The 25698-nt window shown below is 42.7% G+C and overlaps 1 protein-coding gene across 1 annotated transcript; it reads left to right on the top strand.

The window, feature by feature from the left end:
* The first annotated feature begins 11047 nt into the window (after nucleotides 1-11047).
* LOC123447896 (transcriptional corepressor SEUSS-like) lies at nucleotides 11048-21349 on the top strand. The gene is made up of 10 exons (XM_045124611.1): nucleotides 11048-11439; nucleotides 12623-13837; nucleotides 13944-14063; nucleotides 14241-14289; nucleotides 14367-14581; nucleotides 14712-14780; nucleotides 15081-15175; nucleotides 19410-19503; nucleotides 19670-19739; nucleotides 19899-21349. The coding sequence occupies exons 2-10, from the start codon at nucleotides 12719-12721 to the stop codon at nucleotides 20834-20836; spliced, it is 2769 nt and encodes a 922-aa protein (XP_044980546.1). The 5' UTR covers nucleotides 11048-11439; nucleotides 12623-12718; the 3' UTR covers nucleotides 20837-21349.
* The last annotated feature ends 4349 nt before the right edge of the window (nucleotides 21350-25698 follow it).

Raw genomic sequence — 25698 nt, 5'->3', positions numbered from 1 at the left:
CTTCTCCTCATTAGTGAAGAGGTTGGCTATTTCAGATAGTTTGGCAAGATGGGCTATGACCGTCTCAGACTCATAACCGTGAAAAGGATAAGATTCGACTACAGAGATTATCTCAGGGTCGACAGAGAATTCATATTCCTTATCGATGACAAAGATAGGCGAAGTGGCAAACTTCGGGTCATTTTTCTTCGTAGCTTCCCGAGATTTTTCCTTCCACTTGAGAAGTAATTTCTTAGCGTCATAGGCATCCTTACACGCAAGAAAATCCTCAGCTGTCTCTCCCTCCCTAACGTAACCCTCAGGTATATCAGGCAATTCATATCTAAGAGAGCTAGATCTAGCAGAGCTAGATCTAGTAGGAGCAAAAGCAGGTTCTATCTCAATAGTATCGGCAGTATCAGAAGCATCACGAGCATTGGCAGTAACTCTAGCAATATGAGCATCAAGGAACACTCCTAGTGGAAAATCAGACAAAGGAGTATCTCTAGTAGTATCAAGCATAACATCATCACGCAAAATAGCATCTCTAGCATCATCAGGCAAAGCGGTATCAAGCATAGCATCTCTAGCAGTATCAGGCATAGTATCAAGCATAGCATCTCTAGCAGTATCAGGCATAGTATCAAGCATAGTATCATCAGGCACAGGCGACATATCAAGATTTCTAGCAGGAGGTGATGTCGCAAACTTACTCATAACTGAAGGTGAATCAAGTGCAGAGCTAGATGGCAATTCCTTACCTCCCCTCATAGTTGAGGGCAAGACTTTGGTCTTCGGATCCTTCAGGTTCTTCATAGTGACCAGCAGATATAAATCCCAAGTGACTCAGAGAATATAGCAATACCTCCCCGGCAACGGCGCCAGAAAAATGCTGATTGCAATCTCTGGCGATGGCTAGACGAATGCTGATGACAACAAACATTCCCCGGCAACGGCGCCAGAAAAATGCTGCTAGCACTCCCGGGCAACGGAACTAGAAGAATGTTGTTGATGGCCCACCAACGCGTGGGTTCGCAGCAGTTTTCGAGGGTAGAGTATTCGATCCAAATTTGTTGGTACGCCAGGCAGGAGGTGAGAGAATACTCTCGAGTATTAGCAGCTGAATTTGTCAGATTCAACCGCACCTGAAAGATTAGTATCTGCAAGCACATTAGTAACAGCAAAGTAGTAACAACAAAGTAGTAACAGCAAAGTAGTATGATAACAACGGTGTCAGAAACGATCTGTTGACCGCAGACTATTCCTAATGATTGTATCAGTGGCGCCAAGTTGCCGCGTTGACGGAAGTTGTCAGTTCCCGTCAACGTCCAGTGAACCAAAATTGTAGCAGGTAGCAGCAGTGTAACGAGCAATAGCAGCGGCAAGGAACAACAGTAGTGACAGCAGTAGCAAGTAGCAACAGTAGCAAGCGACAGTAGTAGAAACAGTAGTAGCAGCAGCAAAGCAAAACAAGTAACAGCAGTAGCAACAGTAGTAGCAGCAGCAGCAGAGCAAGACAAGTAACAGCAGTAGCACAAACTCGTAGGCAATGGGTCGGTGATTTGTTTGGATGATATTCATCATGCAATAGCTATAACACGGAGAGATATGTGGCTAGCTCCCGTTCGTCAATGTGATGTAGGCATGCATTATGTGTGTCGTCATACGTGCTTAGGGAAAAGAACTTGCATGACATCTATTGTCCATCCCTCCCGTGGCAGCGGGGTCCAAAAGGAAACTACGGGATATTAAGGTTCTCCTTTTAATAAAGAACCGGACCAACGCATTAGCACTTGGTGAACACATGAACTCCTCAAACTATGGTCATCACCGGGAGTGGTTCCGGTTATTGTCACTGCAGGGTTTCCGGATCATAACACATAGTAGGTAACTACAACTTGCAAGATCGGATCTAAAACACACATATATTGGTGACAATATAATAATTTCATATCTGAAATCATGGCACTCGGGCCCTAGTGACAAGCATTAAGCATGGCAAAGTAGTAGCAACATCAATCTCAGAACATAGTGGATACTAGGGATCAATCCCCATCAAAACTAACTCGATTACATGATAGATCTCATCCTACTCATCACCGCCCAGCGAGCCTACGAATAGATTACTGACGAACGACGAAGAGCTTCATGGAATTGGAGAGGGAAGAAGGTTGATGATGACGATGGCGATGGCGATGATTTCCCCTCTACGGAGCCCAAGACGGACTCCAAATCTGCCCTCCAGATGAAGAACAAGTGGTGGCGGCGCCTCCGTATCGAAAACGCGACGAAAACTTCTCTTTTTTATTTTTTCTGGGAGGAAAGGGATCTTATAGACCTGAGATTGGGGGCGGCAGAGCCGTGTGGGCCCACAAGCCTGCCCACCGCCACCACGGGGTGGTGGCGGAGCCAGGGCTTGTGGCCCACTAGCCCACCCCATGAGGTGGAACTTGGCGCAGATATTTTTCTTATTTTCCAAAACTACTCCCCGTAAATTTTCAGGACGTTTGGAGAACTTTGATTTCTGCACAAAAATAACACCGAGGCAATTCTGCTGAAAACAGCGTCAGTCCAGGTTAGTTCCATTCAAATCATGCAAATTAGAGTCCAAAACAAGGGCAACAGAGTTTGGAAAAGTAGATACGATGGAGACGTATCAGCTACGACGCAAGTGTCACCCGGATTTAGCGAGTTTGGGCCCCTCTCGGAGGAGATAAAGACCCTACGTCTCATGCCCTGAGGCTTGTGTTTTGTCTGGGGTGTATGATTACAACGAATATTGAACCCTTATCATAGAGTTGGGGTGGAAATTGCAGCTCTAACTATGGCCGTTACTCATTACACTGGTCTTGAGTGCACTTTATGTGTGGTCTTAAGTCCCTCGATCATTGAAGCTACCACGTCATCCACGCTTGCCTCTGTCTGAGTGCTGGTGTATGGCTGACTGAATGGAAGATGTCCAAGTGACCCCATTGGTCTGAGTGGATCCTATGTATGCATCTGAATGCATCTATAGTCTTGAGACTTTAATGGCCGTGCGGGGCTCTAGGTGGGCCTTGAATGTCTGGTCCATGACATTCGTGTCCTACTTTCTCCGATAGAAATCTTAGGGTACTCTTTGACATTCTTTGTGTTGGATTGAATACGATGAATCTGAAATTGTTTGATGCATGTCGAATAATTAACCCACGCATACCTGAGGTGACATTGGAGTATCTAGGTGACATTAGGGTTGATTGATATGCATCATAGGTGTTATTCGAGTACGAACTCTAGGGATGTTTGTGACACTTACATGATTAACTCAATGGATTGACCAAAATGGGTAACTTTGAGGTGGTTCGCTGCCTACAACAACTTCTTCTTATGTTCTCCGCTAATAGGAACTTTGCAGTGATTCTTTGCCGCACTTTGAGGGATGATCATATGATTCCATTATGTTAGCATTGTTGAGAGATTGCACTAGTGAAATTATGAACCCTAGGACTTATTTCCAAGCATTTATATAATGCTTTGCTCGTTTTTGACTACTCGTTACCTCGCTGATTTTCTTTATTCAGATTATAAAAATCTATTTCTACTATCCACGCTACACTTGTATCACCATCTCTTTGTCGAATTAATGCACCTATACTATTTGCCATTGTATTGGGTGTGTTGGAGACACAAGATATTTCTTGTATTTGATTGCATAGTTGTTTGAGAGAGACCATGTTCATCCTAGACCTCCTACGGATTGATAAACCTTAGGTCATTCACTTGAGGGAAATTTGCCTTTGCCCTACAAAACTCTGCATTTGGAGGCCCAATGTCTACAATAATAAAATTGCATAGTAGACATCAATGCCAAATGGGATTAAACATCTCAATAGTTGTGTCGGATGGTAAACGACCATCATTACGACCCATTCGCATGAAGGACGAGTGTCCCTTGTATCAAACAAGATGAGGGGCGAGCACATGTCCGGCATATCCTTATTCCTTTCATGTCTCATCATCTTTCACCTCTCGCTCCTTTGCCATTGCTACTAGGATATAAGTCCTAATACACTGCCTACCTTATGCCCCTCTCAGAACCACCTGCCAACGCCTTTAGTGATGGCACATGACAATTCGAATCGAAATCTAGTTTCACGAGCCTGTGATGTCACCATCGAGCTAGGCGGGATGTCTTTTCAAAGGGGATCGTCCAGTCGAGCCAAGGTGGCGGCTAACACCATCAAGGGGCATTTGATGCCTTCTGTTATAATAGGGCCCGCACTTGGAAGCTTGTTGGCATGGGAGTCATGCCATAATGAAAGGATGTTCCCTAGTGAGCGTCGGTACATGAGGGCGAAGCAGCGCCGAGAACGGCTCCGAAATACAACCCCTCCAAGCGGGTGTTGCTGATATTGTTGATCCTACGACGGTGGGATGCACCTCTCCATGATTTACTTTGCGACTTCCTAATCTGTTATGGTATTCATCACATCTCTCCCAATGGCATACATCATGTTGCCTACTTCACTGCGACATGTGAGTGCTTCTTGGGTATGTAGCCCCACTTTGGCCTCTAGAAAAACATTGGGTCAAAGGGCGAAGGAATAGCCTCGAGCACAACCTATGGGAGTATGGTGGAACTGATATTCCACCCAATCACAATCTAGCTGTTTAAATTTGGAACTGGGTGACCCCAACAAACAGTGGGAGCATACTGGGTTTTACTGCAATGACACTCCACCTAAAGTCGACGTCCCACCTACCTCCATATTCCCTTGAGCCTCCAGTCGAATGCTCATCCTGGATTGACTATAAAATGTGTGCTTTTTTGTGATGAAAACCCTGGTGATGAACCAGGAATCATCACCTAAGATCATTTTCTATGATGTTTTTTCGTTACGAGTTGTTTTTCTCCCAAATCGACTCCCATGTGTACCTTGGTGACATTCTAGCCTGGTTTTAGATGACACATTTGGCCTTCACAAGGTATGTGCATATTCTGTGATGGTTTGTAGTGTCATGAAAAATATTTAGAGGGTCCGAGAAAAGATTAAAAAAAGGTGTGTTGGACTTCAAAATGTAGTTTATGGGGTTTTCTGCCACTGCAGAGTTTTGAACATATTAGAATCAAATTTGTAGGGGTTATGAGTTGAGATGCTCGTATTGAAATCCATTGAATTTTTTTCATACATGCTCTCATTTTACTGAACTATGAAATGATATATTAATTCTAAAATAAAGCATGAACATGAAAAATATGATCACAAAGAATAGTATAACACTAAAAGTTACATATAAAATAAACATTTGGTACATCAACATCGTCATTCCCCAAAGTGTCGCACATCATGAGTAGGAGTGATTGAGCATCAACAAGAAGTACAACAACATCACATAACCACTCTTCATCAGATTTTTCAAATTAAACACATTGCCCATGCATGTGTGTGATAAAGAGGAGAACCTCATCACCTACATGGTGCATCGCAAAGATCAACTTCTCTCTAACCGCCATTTGTACCGGTAAAGTAAAATCCTTCCTCCTATCCATTATGAGTCGTCCATCTTTTTATGGCGTCTAGTATATCGATCATAAGTCAGTATCAGGATAGATAATAATTCTAATTTCACCATGTCGATCCATCTAATCTAGCATAACACAACCGGGGAGTCTTTGTTGCAATAACACAATGTGTTACATGGTATGATGACCTATTTTAAATAACAAAGAGTGTACTATGAATGATGAAACGAATAAAATTATTACCAATAGTTTTTTGTTAATGTTGGTGTTGGTCAGATTGTGCATTAATACCTTGTACGGTGTAGAACTTGGTTCATGTGCGTATTTTCCCACAAGCGTGTTAATACAGTTAGCAAAACTTATGAAAAACCACATATCTTTCCACATACATATTATTCCAGCAATAAGTTTCATTTTTTTTACCGTCACTTTGTTTCTTATGCCATAATATAGTAAGGTAAACAAATATACATAAACAAGATTGGTAATACATACAGATATTGATATGCAATTTTTTTTGAAGCGACCACTAAATGCAAGTCTACATAAGTAAGGTACATATGTTTGAGGACACTTACATGGATGCAAGATTGGAACATTGACCAGATCCGGACACTTTGATTTGAGGACCACGTGTGTTAATATTGAAGTGCAACTTCATACCAACTTCAAATTTGTATACTTCGGCAAATTCTCTCTAAGTTGGCCTAGCGAAACTGTTTTCCCTTTATAGTTTACAAGTGAGAAATAAAAAAAAGTCATGCTTTGTTTTAAGCTCTAGCTTAGAAGTGGGATTTTGAAATGAAAAGATGACGAACTTCTTCACGACTTGTTTTTTTGCAAAGCACGAAATGAACTATAGATAAACATAAGGAATACAAAAGTTACACCTATAAGTCATAAGTAACTACATATACCAATTATTCATTAATTCAGAGCGGCTTATGTTAACATGTTCACAAATTTAACAACGACTTGCTCTATTTACATACGTGCATAAAATAATAAGATGTATGTGCAAGAGATCAATATGTCAATTCAGGCATTAACAAAAATGTGCACTATGTGGCACCTCACGTCATAGCAAAAAGTTCACAAAGTTGTAATGTTTTTATTTTTAGAATTTGTCCCAATTTATACATGGCTAACTATTGTTAGGATCGTTCTGAAAGCAATGTGAATGATCTAAAATCTGATAAGTAGTCTTTTGTAATTATGAAACAAGCATCAAAAGTAGTTGTATGCATGCTTGCATATCAACTCTAGTGTCCATCAGCTCCATGGAACCCATGGTAATGACTTGAACAACGACTTAAGTCATAGACCTTTAGTACAATATATGCTCAAGTAACTAACAAAAAATCATGCACACCATAATTGATAGAACTACCAATGTGAAAAACATACCATCTTGTCTACAAAGCCTTCTATAATGCTTATGAAGAAGTGTGTGGCTTGTATTTAGTGGCTATTGTCGCACAAACCCCCTGTGTCCAAACACTTTGGGCACTGCGAATCCAAGCAATCGATTCAGTACACATATATCATTTGTACTTGATTTAACCCTAAATCGAAGAGACGGAAGAAAGATTTACCGACATTTTGTCTAGCCAATACGCTAGCCTGATACAAAACAAACTTCTAAAGGTTTGACAGGCCAGTGCTCTCAGCAGGTAGCAGGTGTTGCTGCGAGTAGGAAGTGCGTCATAGTTCAGCGAGTTCAGCAGGGCATCAAGATGCCATGCCAAATCATTGATGACAAAAATGATTGAACTGACAAGGATGAATATTCCCTGTCATATGGACGCCGAAAAATGGTGAAGAAACCACATGCGCCATGAATTCAAAGATGTGCAGCCCCACGGTGGCCGCCAACTACCATGTGGATAAATCTGGTAGTAAGAAGGTTATGAGAACAAGGTTTGATTTCTCGAGATGCAAGTGGGTGACACATGAATTTATAGGTTTAGGCTCCTATTCGGTGAAGGTAAAAGTCTTAGTCTTGTCTCACACAGAGATGTTCTTGCATATGGTTTTGCGGATACAAAGGTTTCAAATCTGTAATTGGATACAAGGGTTATCTTTATATAGAGTATGCTTCACCCCTTGGCTATCGGTAGCTACGTTATAGGTGTATTAATAAGTAATAATGTGTACCCGCTACAAGTTATTTTAATAAATACCCACTACAAGTTGTAACGATGTTTTGCTTGCCTAGAATATTAACACTAGGCATCCATCCTTAGTAGATACCTCTATTGATGTCCCTAGCTATTGGCCTCCTGAGTCGACTGAGTGGACGAAGGACGCCGTGTGAACCAAGTGATGTAATCCTCTCGCGGGTGCCCACATCAACTGATTAACTCCCCCTTGTCGTGACATTGAGTCATAAAATATACGGGCTTGGGCCTTCATGGCCCTTTGTCGGGTTTGCAGTCTCCATGGGCCCACCTAATGGAGGACAACCTCGTCACAAGGCATTCAGAAGTTGAAGTTTAAATTGGCGTAGAGTAACCTGGACCCGTCGTAGTGTTACTGCTTTAGATTCATCTCCATAATATGGTCATCCTAATCGGACGGGAGGGTCACCCTCTTTCGCTTGAAAGTAGTCACCCCTCTGTAGAGGGTCTCAGTCACAGAAAGATGACGCATTGTGTGGAGACAAGGCGCAACAAGACAATCGTGCAACAAAGTTTATGGTAAGCCAAAACGCTGGTCATCGAGGATGTCCCTTAATGCGATGGCCTGGGAGCTAACGAGACCTTGAGGGAGCCTATGTATGGGATTTTGTTCTTTCTTTGAAGAGATTGCATTTTTTTTCCGTGGTGTCATCATGCAATTTAATCGCTAGCAATGGGGGCAACCCGTGCTCGCCCTTGTCCGTACCAATGGTTGTAACATGATATAAACATTCTAGTATGTTATCTGATTTACATGTTCGTAATAGTGTGATTGCATAAATAAATGTTTATCAAATCTTGGACGTAATTTACCTAGCTAAATAAAATGTACAATTTTACTTGGTAAGAAATTATTAACTTACCAAAATAACATAATTTTATTTGGTAAGCTAATGAAAGGTGAGACAATCAAGACAAGTGAAGGAAAAACGTGAAAAGACCCACGCACACGAGGGAAAAAATCAAAACAAAGAGAGAAAGGGGAACTCACTCTCGCATCTCCAAAGCCCAATACTCACCTCCAATAAATGATAAAAATGTAATATCTTTTACATCACCTCTTTCAAAAGATGTAAAATACAATACTCGGCGATGCAAATTTACATCTTCACCTCCCACGTGATGTCAAAATGTATTGCGCGCCAATCACCCATAGTCGTTTCTGGTCGTTTTCCCACACTCTTCTTCTTCTTCCTGCGACCTCCCGCCACACAGCCGTTGGCACCCTCCCTCCCATCACACCACGCCGTCGTCGCGCCGCGCTAGATCCCACCACCTCACCAACCCGATGTTAGTTTCGCTTGTCCTCCAGCCCACCCGTTGCACGCCGTGAATCGAGGTCTTTTCGTCGGTTCTTCGTCACCGCTCGATTCGGCCCTGCTGCCATTTGCACTATCGCCGCCGCTCATCCGCTAGCATCAAGCCCCCGCCCAGCCCCACCCCACCTCCACCAGCAGTCGCACAACGCGTATCAGGCTGTTTCCGTCGCTCCTCCTTCGTCGCCCGATTCGCTTTCGTCGTCGGTTCCGCCCTCACCACTGCTCATTCGCCACCGCCCCATTCGTACTCACCGCCGTTTCCGCCGCCGCCCCGACGCCGCCATGAAACCAAAGAAGGTCTTTAAGAGCAAGACCGTGCTCTTCAAAGTGCGGCAAAGCCGCCCGACAACTTTGACATCGAGTTCTTTGACGCGGGTCGCCGCTTCTGGCTTGGCACGTATGACACCTCCAAGAAGGCCGCGCGTGCATACGACACGGTAGCGTGGCGTACCGGGAGGCTGAGGACGGAGCTTAACTTCCCGGAGATTGAGACCCAGGCGGATGCGGAGTTCCTCGTGACGGAGGGTATTTATATGAAGGAGATGACAAAGAAGAAGATGAAGAAGAGGCCGTCCATTGTCGTTGATCCTGGCGATAGCGACGAATCGACAATAACAAGGTTCGCGCGGGAGCATCTAGAGTATGTTCAGGTCGAGCTCAGGTTCTTCTGTAAGAGCGAGCCCGAGCATCAGAAGAAGGAGCACGAGGCCGACCCCTTGATGGTGACCGCCGTTGAGACCTCGAAGGAGGACGATGAGGAGTTCTGGGGGTCTTCGGAGGAGAATGATGAGGAGTACTCGATGCTCTCGAAGGAGGACGACTAGTTTGATGGATGCAGTAGTCTGAATTAGTTGTAGTAGTCGTTTAATTTATGTTTCAAATTAGAACTATGTTTGAATTATGTTTCAAATGAAGTAGTAGTTGAAGTATCTAGTTTTTACATGTACACATTTGCATCATCTTTTAAAATTAGAGCTTTACATCACAAATATACATTATTTGTTAGAATTGCCTTTTTAAGATTAAAAAATATTTTTTGATGACGTAAATTATATAACATCTATTTAGGCCCTCTTTGGAACCACTCACATTATATAATCCGGTTTTTATAATTTATTTTGTCTCTAAATAGAACAGATTATGGTGTAGATTATAAAAACTAGATGGACAGATTATTAAAAACTCATAATCTACTCTACCCCAGCTAAAATCAGATTATGGATTACTAAAGACCCATTATCCTTGTAAAGTTAGAGATAATTACATTCCTGCCACCGCAACTCTTTTTTTTTTTTTAAAAGACAGATATGTCATTATGCAATGTAAAACCTGGATTACAGTTTATATAATCTGGCTTCCAAACATGCCCATCTAGATTATTTTTATAAATCAGATTATATAATCTATCTTCATAATCCAAATTATCATAATCTATTATGGTTTCAAATATGGCCTTATGCATCTTTAAATTTACATCATTTATTGAAGATGCTCTTAGGCGAAGGACACTCTGCGTGGTAGTAAAACAAACACTGTATTCTGAAAAAAAAAGTATGAACTTGAACACCGAAATTCCCGGTCAGAAAATCCCGCCCATCAGAACGAGGCATCACAGCAATTACCCAGGTCCAACCACCACCCGTGCACGCTTAACTGGACTAGCACAACGAGCCGGTGCTGACATTCCGTTTGTGTAACATGTTCCACGACCATGTGTGTGACAGGAGGATATCCCATGCCACACCGTTGGCCATGGCGTGGCATGGAGCACACGCACACGCTCCCTTTTTGACTTCTTTTAGCCTCAGCACACAACTAAAGAAAAACCCAGAAATAAAACAGACCAAACACCGAAGCAAAGAAAAACACCCCGCTTAATCACAGCCCCCCTACACCGCAGCCTCACCCCCACCCGTTCACCGCCACGAGGATCCGGCTGGGCGCGGGCCCCAGCCGTCAGCGGGTGGCGGTAGCCACCGGCCGGGTCGCGGACCCCGGATCTTAATCAAATCGAATGCGAATTTTGACGTCCGCAAGGACGGAGTCTCGGCATTTTCCCCTTCCCCCCTCTCTCCTCTCTCTCTCTGCTGTTTCGCTTCGCTTTCTCTCTCCTCCCTCGCTTCGCCTCCTCCTTCCCTCCCTTCTCCACCGAGAGGGCTCGTGCCGAGCCGAGCCGAGCCGAGCCGAATCCCGTCGACCGCGCGCGGGGGCAGGAGGGAAAGATCTTCTCCACGGACCGGTTCTCTTCGTCGGTGCGGCGGCGGACTGTACTGGCCGGAGCGGGGCTGCTCCGGCGCGGCGAGCGGTGGCGGTAGTGGCGGCGCGCGCGTTGCCGGCGGACGAGGGGTCCCTGCGGGCCGCGCTGCGCCGCGCGATTTAGCGCGAGTCGACCCTTCGGATCGTTGGATCGCTGCCGGGCCGGAGCTGCGTACTGGCAGTGGCTGGTGGCTTCGTGGCGGTGAGTGCGCTTGTTCGAGTATTTAATATTTTGTTTGGGCAAGCTGCTTACGGCCCCCGGCTTCCATTACTCGCAAGCAATTCAGCGAGAACAGAGTAGCAGATATAGTAGATAAATAATCTGACAGCGTAAACGCTTGCCGGAGATTTACAACTGACAGGCAACACAGAGTGAAATGTCGAAAAACAGCTTTCGGGGAGTTTATTCATCGAAGCAGCAGCATTGTGGAGCTTGGTGTGCAGTTAATCACTGAACGGTCGCCATCCCCTCTCAAGAGTTCCATACTTCAGCTGAGTTGTTCCAGCAATTATATAGCCCAACATGGTGACCAGTAACAAAACAGAGACGTGACAATATTTGGATCAGATGGTAATCTGTGTTGAAAACAAGCATTGTCTTGTGTCCTTCGAATTGGCCGCACAACTGCAGCCATGCCTACCATTGCTAGTTTCCTCCCCCTGGTTTATCGAATGAACTAATCCTAAAGTCAATTGAGTTATTAGGTACATTATGTAAATCATATTTGCATTGTATAACTCTCCAGATAAACTTTACAATTGTGCATTCAACGAGTAAGTGTTAAAATGTGTCAAGTTTTCATAGAATTGGCATCTCGTGTCTTTTTGCCACTGCCTGTTATTCAGACCTTCCTCACAGAATGCTTTTATTAGATATTAACCACAAAATGTTCCTGATTCTTTTTTCTTTTGAAACTGAAAAAGGTCCTGATCTTTAGAAGGTATCCTTTGTTTGACGTATTCAAAGAACGGCTCATACTAATTGCTGCTGTTTGACTACACTTTTTTTATGAGTTTGGGCATGGGGTGCTGCGATCTAGGAGGATGTGTTCTCTGTGAGGGAGGAGGGGTAATTGCCGCTGCTTCTTAATTACACTTTGTTTGTGAGTTTTGGGCATGGGGACCTGCGATTTAGGAGGGTGTTGCTTAATTATGCTTGTGTCTACTGTTGTGCTCTGTTTTTCGGTGTATTTGTGCTCTGTTTTTCGGTGTATTTGTGCTGTTTGTTGCCTGGATTAAAGAAGACCAGTGTGCTTTGGTAGCTTATCCACCTTTGGTTCCAGTTCATCTTTTGGTGGTGGAGAATGGTATTGAGTATATTTGTGCAGGCGCACTGGTCTACATCCATGCATGTGTCCTAAAGTTGCATCTCTGGTTGTTTACAGGGAACGCTGGTCTGAAAGGATGGTGAGTTGAGTGGTGACATAACTTGACCTTGGAGTGGTTTGCAGAGCTTGGAGCTCTCCGATTGCCTGCAAAGGATGGTTTCCTCAGGGCCCCCGAACCCAATGGGACCTGGGCAGCCAGTGGGTGCTGCTTCTCTTCTCCGGACGAATTCCAGCCTGCTCAGTGGTGGCCAGCAGGGAATGGGTGGCGGCGGCATGCTTCAGTCACAGTCCCCATTCTCATCTCTTGTTTCCCCGCGCACACAGTTTGGTGGAAATGGCCTGCTTGGAGGGTCCTCGAATGTCTCCCCTCTGCTCAACAGGCAGTCCTTTGGAAACGGGGGGACTGTGCCGGGTCCAGGGCAAATGGCTAATGGTGGGCTTCCGATGAGTACTCTTCAGCAAAGAGGGGGGCTTGATGGTACTGGTGATTTGGTTGGCACGGGTGGATCAGATCCTGTGTCATCCTCCCAGGTTAGTTTGGGCAATCACGTAGGTTCAGATAACTTGCAGCAGCAGCAGCAGAAGATGGATATGCAGGATTTGCAACAGCAGCAGCAGCAGCACCACCACCACCAACAACAACTATCGATGTCTTACAACCAGCAGCAATTGCCAACGCAACCACTGCAGCTGCATGGTACAGTAAAGTTGGAGAACGGTGGCAGTATAGGTGGAGTCAAATTGGAACAGCAGATGGGACAGCTTGACCAGAATGGCCCAGCCCAGATGATGCGCAATGCTGGCAATGTAAAATTTGAGCCACATCAGTTGCAATCATTGAGGGGTTTGGGTGCAGTCAAGATGGAGCAACCGAATTCAGACTCATCAGCATTCTTGCAGCAACAGCAGCAGCAGCACCATTTGTTGCAGCTCACGAAGCAGAACCCTCAAGCTGCTGCGGCTGCCCAACTGAACCTTTTGCAACAACAGCGTATCATGCATATGCAGCAGCAGCAACAACAACATATTCTGAAGAATCTTCCTTTACAGAGAAGTCAATTACAGCAGCAGCAGCAACAACAACAGCATCAACATCAGCAGCAACAACAGCATCAACATCAGCAGCAACAACAGCATCAACATCAGCAGCAGCAGTTACTTCGTCAACAAAGTCTAAACATAAGAACTCCAGGAAAGCCGGCTTCCTATGAGCCAGGTACCTGTGCAAAGAGACTGACCCATTACATGTACCATCAACAAAACAGACCACAGGTATGTTCTTTTGGCTTGTTTAAAAACATCTAGTTTTATCTTTTATGCTCCAAGCAAAAGCCATGTTCTTACAACTTAGGGCATCTACTGTTTCCTGTTGATGCAGGATAATAATATTGAGTACTGGAGAAACTTTGTCAATGAGTATTTCGCTCCAACTGCCAAAAAGAGGTGGTGTGTATCTCTCTATGGAACTGGCCGTCAAACTACTGGAGTTTTCCCTCAGGTTTACTAGCTGTTCTCATCGAATCCGTACCTTTTCCCCCTTCCGTTTTATATATTTGATTTATGCAAGTAAACTCTTCTGTTAGTCAGAGGATTTGGAGCATCACATAGTATTTATAGTATATTTCTACCTCTCAAATTCTTATTTATGACTTCCCATATATGTTTGCACCTACAGGATGTCTGGCACTGCGAAATATGCAATCGGAAGCCTGGCCGGGGCTTCGGTAAGCATCATTTTTATTTGCACATCTTCCTCACCTGCTCGTGTTTATAGTTTGATTTTATATTGTTACCTTTGCAGAGACAACAGTTGAGGTCTTACCGCGATTATGCCAAATCAAATATGCGAGTGGTACATTGGAAGAACTATTGTATATTGATATGCCACGTGAATCCAAAAATGCATCTGGTCAGATTGTTTTGGACTATACTAAAGCAATCCAGGAAAGTGTCTTTGATCAATTGCGTGTTGTACGCGAGGGGCATCTAAGGATAATTTTTAATCCGGACCTCAAGGTATTGCCATTCAGTTCTACACTTCGTCTTGTCATATATTCATCATTATGGTGGTTCTCTTATATTATTGTTGAATAAGTGGTGGCTTTGGGGCTAACATATTTCACCTGTACTTTTGCTTGTATTGAAGATTGCATCTTGGGAGTTCTGTGCTAGGCGGCATGAGGAACTTATCCCACGGAGGTCAATAATACCGCAGGTATTAAGATTTATTAGGCTGCGTTTGGCTGGCATTGTGGTGGATTATGATAATTCAGCTTATCCGACCAGCTTTTGTCTATTTTAGTGTTTTGTTTGGCCCATTTTTGCCTACTTCCGTGTCTGTTTCTCCACTCCAGATTATAAAATAAGCACAGCACAGCACAGTTCAGCAATCGCAGACTGAGCCTTAGTGTATAGAGTTAGACATGCTTTCATTTACAGCCACATATATCATCTGTATTTACTAGATTAGGTAACAAACGTTTGATATATGTTTGCATGTTGATGTTTAATGCAGGTTAGTCATCTTGGTGCGGTTGTACAAAAGTACCAGGCTGCTGTTCAAAATCCAACGAGTTTAACAACTCAGGACATGCAGAATAATTGCACCTCGTAAGGAGATTGGCCCTGCTGTGCATAATACTTCCCTTCTTACGTTCTTTTCTAGAGTCAATTTTACATATTCTCTTAATGTGTAGTTTTAGATGTATTGGCACATGTGATACCTCACCCTAGCCATCCAAAGTTTTATGGCTATTGTAGTTCATTTGGTTTTAGCATATGGCCTTCTGTGACCAAACCGTACCAATTGAGTTCACCATTCTAGACGAAGCATGGATGAAAATGTTAGGGTTCTGTGAAACTGGTCTCAGGGACCTAAGGACTTGCATTGTCAGAGAATCTTCCTTGTTGACTGGCACATGTCTGGTTAGGTGGGCTTGAGTGAGCTTGCCCATTGCCTGGTCTGCCTTGCAAAAACATGAGTTGGTAATTCACTCCAATCTCAGCACACTTCTTTTTGAGTTGAACTGGCCGATGAGCGCTTATGATTCAAGGAGCAGTTGTTTGAAAAGGGAGGACAAGTATTGCATACCTACATGTATAACCAGGTGCGACAATCACCAAGATGGTCTCCAAGTCCACATCATCTAATCCTTCCAATGTCGCCTAGTTGTCCATGTCTCGAGCTTGCATGATATCATCAACACTAGATGGCTTCAGATGTGCCCTGTTGCACTCATCCTATTTTTTAATGTTGCTCATAGCTAGTCAGTTAATTGAGATTTGTGGCTGGGGTAAATAAAGCATCTGCTTGCGAGGCTGCTGCAATTGTGAGATCTCTTTTGTTGCTTACACTGTAGTCGCATTGTTATCTTGCTAGGGGAGTATATGGTTTCATTGGCATAAACTTCGATATATAATTTCGTAGGAACTTTCCACGAATGAGCTCTTGTGATTTATGAATAGGGCCTTAGCAAGCTGGCCTTCTGCCTCATCTTGCTATGAAAAAAGGAAGTGAGGTTCAGGTTGTTTGCGTGCTTGCCATCTTTGTTTCATGCCAAGCGGCCAGTGAGCTAGGCGGAGGAGTTCACTTGCCATATACACGCGTGCCTCATCTGGCTGCAAATGGGCATAAAAGGCAAAGGCGGGAATAAAATGACGGATTATTATGACGATTTTCCATATTAGACAATTTCTTCGGGTCGATATCTATCTTTAGACTTCCTTCTAAATAATTCCTGCCCTCTATGTTGTTATATATCTGCATAAAGAGGCCAGTGTTCTCACTTCTCATTTATCAAGAGAACTTTCCTTATTCTATGTAATGGGGGCATAAAAACCGAAGACCTAAGACCGAACCCGTAAAGACCAAGACCGAACTAAAGCCGGCCGGTAAAACTGGAAGACCGATTTAAATTTGGTTGAATGGTCTTCTTCTTTGGATGACCGAATAACCCAGATAGACTTAAATTAGCACAATTCTCTGGATGTTTGTGGCACAATTAGCACAATTCTCGGTCTTCTCTGGATGTTTATGGCACAATTCTGGTTGCACTACGTACACATGTTGTCTGAACTCTGAATTTTGGTTGCATACAACGGTTACACATACCTGCTGTCTGAATTCTGCTTGCATACACATGTACTGTAATGTGCATGAATCTGAGTTATAGCATGAAACTTGGTCTGTTTGGTTGGACCGAACGTTGTGCTGCCGGGGGGCGGTACACAAGGCCACATCACAAGCCTTAAAGTTTGACTCCCTCCTACATGTCAGCTGCCAACATCTTCAAACCTTGGTAAGAAATTCCATACAAGGTCCTGTGCAGAACATAGTGATCCCTGATTAAGTAGAGTGTGTATTTGATCTGCAATGTTTATGTGGAAAACTCTTACTCCCTCCGTCCCAAAATTCTTGTCTTAGATTTGTCTAGATATAAATGTATCTAGTCATGTTTTAGTATTTAGATACATCCATTTCTAGACAAACCTAAGACAAGAATTTTGGGACGGAGGGAGTATTTCATACCTAAAAAAGATTTAATTGACTAGGTAAGATCAATAAGGACGTTACTGTTTGAGCTTTCTAAATATGATGTTTAGACGAGTCGATCCATCATGTTAGAAGGCAGTAGGTCATTGTACAGTAGACATGTCATAGTCATGATTACGATAATATGTCTGAATTCAACATATTGTCTGTCATGTATTCGGCTCATTACATATGTCATTTAACTCATAAAAGGAATTGCAACTACATAAGAATGAGCTGTGCTAAAATAACATGCAGGTTATTCTGCATGTGATGATAAATGTGCACATATCTTTCTGTTCCACTGTAATGCGTGGAGGACAATACTTGATGTGAATGAAGTAATTGACATTGAATTATAGTTGAGTTTCATGCACTGACCAACCCTGTTAGGCAATACATGCAGTTAATTCATGTTAGGGCAAATCCTCGCCCCTAACATGTGGATTAGAATGGTGAGGTTCTCTTAGGACACAAGTTCAGGTCAATCATCTTGCAAAACGTGCTAAGATTGCGAGTGCATGCCTATTCTAATTACACCAGCACCACTCCTTTAATAATAAAATGAGCATGTAGAGTCTATATACTTGGGACCTCTTGCTCTGATGCAATTCTTTCATGTGCCAACCAACATCATTTGTGCACTTATATAACAAGGCAATCTCATCTTAGGCGTGATTGTTTATCTCTTACAAGGTAATGGCCTGTGCGTTGCAACGGGGGTACAAATATTTTGTACGCAATCACTGTGATTTACCTGCCATTTTACTGTTAAATGTGTTTACGTACCAAAAATGGGCTCTTGTTGTCAATTGGATCAGTACTTGTTGGCTTAGCCAACCAACATGATTTTATTTGGTAAGTCATAAGATGTGGGACAGTTGAGGCGGTTTTGAAGGAAAACCGGCCGGAGAAAACCAGCAAAACTGGAAACGGAGGAGGTGGGGTCAGGAGCAAGAGGGTGGAGGAAAAAGGGAACAAAGGCAGAACCATACATACTTTTTAAGTAGGGGGAGAGAGATATCTTGATTAGCTGGAACGGACCGAAATTAATACTTGCTTATTAATGCAATGGAGATGGGATCTAGCTGAATATCCTGATGGTTCTAGGGCTGTAGAACGGGTATATAGAAAAATGCAGTTGCCTAAGAAATAATTTTCATTTTAGCTGAGTAGACTCCAGATTACATGCAAGATATTGGATATTATGCTCTGTTATGGAAACCTTGGTTGTTTGACCACAAAAACCCTGGAGGCAGAGCTTTGCCCGGTTTAGGTAATGACAAGCTACAAAAATTAAGGAGGGATAGGATTCTAGCAATAGATGTCATAGTTTGGTGACAAAAATGTATGGTGCTAGCCTGTCGACTGTTGGTTTGGTCCTGTGCCAAAAGGACATGTTTTTTTTCCGCGAATACTCAAAGCTTGCGTATCTTTTCGTTAATAGGTATTCCCTTCGTTCCTAAATATAAGACCTTCTAGAGATTCTACTAGGAGACTACATACGGAGCAAAATGAATGAATCTACACTCTAAAATATGTCTATATACATCCGTATGTAGTTCATAGTGCAATCTCTAAAAGTGCTTATATTTAGGAACGGAGGGAGTAGAAGAGAACAATACCAACAACATGGAGTAGATATGGAAAGAGGACACCACACATAGGTTTTATTTATGCGTGTTATGCTAGTCCAACCAAGCTTAATGGAGCACAACAGAGTCACTGGTTAGACCAGCGGACAGGTGAATCAGAAGCTTCACCGGGTAAACCGGTTTGGTTTCAGTAACTATGATATTGTGTGGTTGAGTAAGAAGCTCAAGAAGATGCTTCACATGTATTTTGTTAGCAATTAGTGTTACATTTCCAATTTACGTGTAAGAAGCTCAAGAAGATGCTTCACATTGTATTTTGTTAGCAATTAGTGTTACATTTCCAATTTACAATCGGTTGGCAACAGCCCACCATATATTGATGTTCAAGAATCATCAAAGGTTCATAAACAAATGGAAGCCTCATATGCACAATAGGTGCTCTGTATTGAACTTCTTTGTTTTGACTTTAAAAAGCATTATCTTTTGCTTCACTGTTTACAACTCTTATCTCTGCAAGAACCTATAATGGTTAACAAGTCTTGATAGTTAACAGTTTATGCTGTTTCAGGGTTGCATGTTATTCACAGCATTCTTACTTTGCTTGCTGACTGTTTTTTAGTAACTATATCACCATTCACCAATTCAATGTTTCTTTTAGTAACTAGTACTTTTTTTTAGTTCATGCAATCTGTACTTATGTATCAATCTGTACCATTAGGTTTGTTGGATGTGCCCGCCAATTGGCTAAAGCTCTGGAGGTGCCTTTGGTAAATGATTTAGGATACACAAAACGATATGTCCGCTGCCTTCAGGTACACTCTGGTCTGATATACTGTAGTTTCCATCCACCTGTTATAACTTTGAAGCTCCCATTAGTTTAAGTTATTGTTAGAATTTTTGTGAGCATTTTAGTTTTGTAGGTATGATTGAAATTGATTTTTGTTTCTACTAATTCATGTAATTCATTGATATTCCCAGATTGCGGAGGTGGTAAACTGCATGAAAGATTTGATTGACCACAGCAAGCAGACTGGATCTGGACCAATCGGTATGAGATTTTAATCTTTCCCTTACGGGGATCGCTGGGAACAAGCTGGTTTCTGCCAATTTTTTCTAATTTTTGGGCACAAAGAACAGTAGCCTGTCGGCGTGCTATTTGCTGTTTTATATGATTTGTCTATCTGTAATACCCAGTTTTTTTTTTCAGATAGCCTGCATAAATTTCCTCGGAGGACTCCACCAGGGATCAACCCTCTTCAACCACAGCAGCAACAGCCTGAAGAGCAGCAGCCTGTTCCGCAGAGTTCAAACCAGAGTGGTCAAAATTCTGCCCCTATGGCTGGTGCGCAGGCTTCTGCCTCTGCCAATGCAGACGTGACATCAAACAATTCTCTCAATTGTGCACCCTCTACATCTGCACCCTCACCAACAGTTATGGGGATCCTCCAAGGTTCAATGGATTCTAGCCAAGATCATCTAATGAGCAGCGCAAATGGTCAGTATAACAGTGGGAATAACGGTGCAATTCCCAAGGTGAACTCCGCAAGCTCATTACAGTCAAATCCTTCTGCCTCTTTCGCTTCCCAGGTACCTATATCATCCAATAACAACACGATGCCTTCCCTTCAGAACACAAACCAACTCAGTTCCCCAGCAGTATCATCAAACTTGCCTCCAATGCAGCCTCCTGCAACTCGACCTCAGGAGCCTGATCAAAGTGATACCCAAAGCTCGGTTGAGAGAATCTTGCAAGAGATGATGTCATCACAAATGAATGGTGTTGGCCATGCAGGGAATGACATGAAGAGACCAAACGGATTTACCCCTGGTATTAATGGGGTTAACTGCTTAGTTGGTAATGCTGTCACGAATCACTCTGGAATTGGAGGAATGGGGTTGGGGGCTGTGGGCGGGTTCGGTTCAAATCCTACAGCTAATGGACTGAGAATGGCAATGCCGAACAATGCAATGGCAATGAACGGGAGGATGGGAATGCATCACAGTGCACATGACCTATCACAGTTGGGCCAGCAGCAGCAGCAACAGCAGCAGCAGCAGCATGACATAGGAAATCAGCTGTTGGGTGGACTTAGAGCAGGAAATAGCTTTAATAATCTTCAATATGATTGGAAACCCTCTCAATAGTGTGACTGGAAACATTTGAGTTCAATATGATGATGACACAGCTATCCTCACTGGGCTCATCTCTTATGGACCATCAGCGCAGAGCCATAAACCCCCCTTGGGCCAAAATCATATGGGCTTTGCTCTAATGGTGCTATGGAAAGGAATCATAAGGCTGGTAACTGTTATGGTGCATCAGTTTGTGTAGCTGGTTCTCTGTGTATTATGCAACTATGACCCTGAGCTACCTGCCTCAATCATCTTACTGAATGATAAGAGGGTTAGAATCTGCCTGTACGGGCAGTTGTGGGCACTGGTGTATGGTGTTATTTCTCACCCAGAGAAGAAGTTTTTCCTCTTTTTTCTCTCTCTTGACTTGTGGCATCCAACTGTAACTTATCGTCGCCCCTTGCTGTAGCAATCATATGTGCTGATATCTCTCTTTGCTTGAGAATTTTCCCTTTGTAGCCTTACTATACTCTGTAAGTTGCATATTGACTGACTAGTGAAAAAGTATCAGCAATGTTTGGGAAATCTCACTGACAGAATGTACTTTCTTCTTTACCCAAGCATCTCAACCAATTACTGTAGTAGCTGTGCATGTGCGAGGCATGGTCGACAGCAGTTTAACAAAATGTGCAGTCAAATGGTGGGCAATTTTTTTTACCTTTTATTTTAGTTTTGTGGTACTGGATCGCCATTGTCATGTGGAAAACGAAAGTATAGAGATAGATGCCGATGCTATTCTGGTGTCTAAGTTGGATCGATTGATGAGATACTGAGCCTGGTGGCTGGGCTGGGCCTGGGCTTAGTGTTCTTATGATTTAAGGAAGAAGTCCGACCTGAGGCCTGATGGGCTTTTGCACTGATGGGCCAGGTTTGGGCTTCAAATTCAGGCCCGACAATTGGGCTGGGTCAAGCTTTGACCTGGTTTTTTATACCATGGGCTTTGTCAGGCCTGGTGTAAAGCCCGGCCCGGCTTGAGGTATGGCCTAGTATAGTCTCAGCCTATACCGATCATTGGCAATTTCTAACGTAAAGTACGGATGTAGGCGGGCATCCCACATAAGCATGTATAAATATAATACTCCCTCCGTTTTTAAATATAAGTCTTTTTAGATGTATATTAGTGGATTACATACGGATGTATATAGACATACTTTAGACTATAGATTCATTTATTTTGCTTCATATATAGACCCCTAGTGATATCTCCTAAAAGACTTATATTTAGGGACGGAGGAAGTATTAGTTTAAATTAAGCTAAATCTGGTCGGAAGAATTATAACTAAACGTGAGATATTTTGACTTAGAAGCGGGTTGGATTCGGGTTCCGCTATACATTCCTACGTACAATTTCAAAACATGTTTTGACCGTACTCGTAACATAATAAGAATCATCATGATTTGACAAATAAAAAAACGTGGGACACGTTAGGTAACTCTACATGTTGGTACTACATTGCCTCGAAATATGTTTAGGGATTTAAAAGAACTTTCTTTGAGGGCGCAAAGTTTCTGCTCCGGAGCTCAATGAGCTCGGTGAACAGTAACATAAAAAAAATCAAAAAAATCTGTTTTTTTTAAAAACAACATTGACAAAATTTTTAAGTGCATGCTAAAATTTGGCATGAAACAACATTCCTATAAGGCATGAAAAAAAATCAGTATGCGCATTTTGAGAGTATTGGTTTTTTTTGCCACCCCTTATGGGAATGTTATTTCATGCTGAATTTTTGCACGTAACTAAAACTTCTGTGAGTGTTGTTAAAAAAATCATATTTTTTTAATATGTTTCATTTTTGTTTTGCTTTATTATTCATTAAGCTCATTTGAGCTCGAGAGCAGAAGGGCACTTTCGCTTCTTTGGCTATTTATCCAATTGGCGAAAGCACATCTAGTTACAAAATACAAATCGGGAAGCCGAGGATTGCATCATAATTTATTACAAGACTCAATGTTAAAAGCATCCTTGGCTGTCCTATGAGCTGCCTCATTAGCGTGCCGACAAATGAAGTGAATGTTAAATCCCTGGAATGTTCTACCAATCTCCTCCATTTCACATAAATATGGAAAGTCGCCGATCTTCTGAACTTCTTGACAATCGGTTTCCATGTGCACGCTTTAAAGCCCCCTTTCTCAAGGGAAAATGACTGCATCGTGAGAAGCCCATAGCTCTATCGACACGGGATCCATGCCATGATTATATCGAGTACCAGCCATTGCCCAAAAATTTCTGAGATGATCCCTTCCTATAGTATTTCCCCTCTCTCGAAAACCACATCAGTGGGGTCATATATATACTATATCACTAAACTCCCTAGGATTGAAGGCCTCATAATCAATTGAGGTCTCCAATTGAAATTTGATCACCTAGTTTTGACAGGATCAACAATTTCTCAAGACTCTCTCATTGAAATTTTTATAGAATACATTATGCTTCCTAATTTTTAAATCTTCACAACTAATTAAGGCTTCAATTTAGAATTGGGTCACCCGATTTTGACCGGGTCAACAATCTCTCAATGAGCATTCTCATTCAATTCTTCTAATTCACATGCTTCCTGTTTTTGGAGCTCTCACATTTGATCGACATACATAATTTTGAATTTAGTTCATATTTTGACGGGATCAATGATTACTCAAATTAACCGGCAACAACCGACCAATAAAAACATATCAAATTAGTGCACCCCCTCACCACCTAGACAAAAGTAGCACCAACATGTAATATTGTAGCACCAATATAGTACATGCACTCACCGATACATTTTTTCCACATAAATATTGATTGATTAGCATATAATACAAAATCACACCATGGAATACCAACCAAAACACCACATTAAATAAAGAGAAAACATACTTTTTCATCTCGGTCACTTGGTAAACCAAATATTCCCTCAATTCCAAAATGTTACATGTTTGAAAAGTCAAATTTCTTTTACTTTGACCAAGTTCAGAGTAAAAAATAACAACGTTCAAAGTATTATCTCTGTAACTTAAACGAGATCAACGGCGCAACAAAGCGGGCCTTAGCCTTCTAGTTGGTATTAATCTTGATCCAATTTGGTTCACGAGGTCTTCATTTTATATCTACTACAACAACTCAAGTTCTTTCTTGTACCAGTGTTTCAAGTGATCACACAATCTCATCTAAAATGGTCATAGACTTGCGTGTTTTTTATTGGGCTTCTTGATGTGTATAATTATTTTGATAATTCAACATCGTGACATCCTGACTAAATAATAATGATAGACTACTCATATCAACAAGAAGTTCTTTCTTTTCTGAGAGACCGTTCGCAAGGAACCTTAAAATTAAGCATGCTTGGCTTGGAGTGATTTGAGGATGGGTGACTTAGGTGCGCACGAGTGAGGACAAAGTGCTAAGTGTCCTTGGCTTGGAGAGACTTGAGGACGGGTGACCCTAGGTGCGCGCAAGTGAGGACAGAGTGCGTACGAAGACTAGTGTTGGTATGTGGGGCTAGTCTAGATCTCGCCAAGTGTAACGGTCGGGAACCGGTGGCTATGTGTGTGGCATTACACACTGCTAAAAGGACGTTGATGTCACCTAGAGGGGGTGTGAAGGGAGGAGGGTGAATAGGTGCTTTAAAATAATTACAGTTTAGGTTTGAACAAATGTGGAATAAAATTAGCGTTTAATTTGTCAAGGACAAAACCTAAAAGAATTAGATTCACCTATTTTCACCAACAACTTATGCTAAGTAATATAAACAACTAAGTGATAGCAAGATATATAGCATGAAAAAATATGGCTATCATAGAGTAAAGTGCATAAGGGCTCGGGTAAGAGATAAACGAGGCACACAGAGACGATGATGTATCCCGAAGTTCACACACTTGGGGAAGCTAATCTCCTTTTGGAGCGGTGTGGAGGCACAATGCTCCCCAAGATGCCACTATATCTACCGTAATCTCCTCATGTTTCACACAATTCAAGATGTCGTGATTTCACTAAGGGACCCTTGAGGGGCGTCACCGAACCCGTACAAATGGAGACTATTGGGGGCGGTCACCGAACCTGTACAATTGGCAACCCTCGGGGATGGTCACCTGAACCCGTACAAATTGCTTGAGGCAATCTCCACAACTTAATTGGAGACCCGTGTGCTTGCATGAATCTTTACACCATGATGATTGAGCTCCATGGCACCACCAACCATCTAGGGCACCCAAGAGGCACAAGCTCTAGGGTGACCAAACACCAAAAAAATAAGCTTCTTAACTTTTCACTTCCACCTATCACCATGAAGAACTCAAACCGATGCAACTAATTCAATGGAAAGAACACACGAAGTGGTCAAGTCCCTCACTCCCAAATCCCTCCATAACAACAAAATTTATGGAGGAATATGAGAGTAAAAATAAGGAGAACACACAGAACTCAAAGATCTAGATCCAAGGGGACCCCCCTCACACAGAGGAGAAAATGATAGATGAAGATGTGGATCTGGATATCCTCTCTCTTCCGCCTCAAGAAGGAGTAAGAATCATTGGAGGGATTGGGAGTTATCAAGCTTTAAGAAGGTCAACAATGGGGGGAGGACAAACATGAGCTCGAGGGTGAGAACCATTAAGGAAGAAGACCCCTTAAATAGGCCTCTCAAAATCCAACCATTATGCTCACTGGTCGTGCTCAAGCGGTACTAGGGGAGTGATACTACCGCTTAACACAGTCAAACCAGCCCAACAAGACAGAAAACAAGGGCGATTGAGCAGTCACAGCGGTACTACTGCTCGGGGAGCGGTACTATCGCTTCAAACAATAGAAGAAGCAGAAGTATGAAGCAGAAGTAGCGCTAAAAGTGGTACCACCGCTGGAGCCGGAACGGTACTACCGCCTGAAATGGTACTACCGC

The sequence above is a fragment of the Hordeum vulgare genome, chromosome 4H (genome assembly GCF_904849725.1).
Source record: "Hordeum vulgare subsp. vulgare chromosome 4H, MorexV3_pseudomolecules_assembly, whole genome shotgun sequence".
Lineage (NCBI taxonomy): Eukaryota > Viridiplantae > Streptophyta > Magnoliopsida > Poales > Poaceae > Hordeum > Hordeum vulgare.
This window is presented reverse-complemented; position numbering and strand designations above follow the sequence as displayed.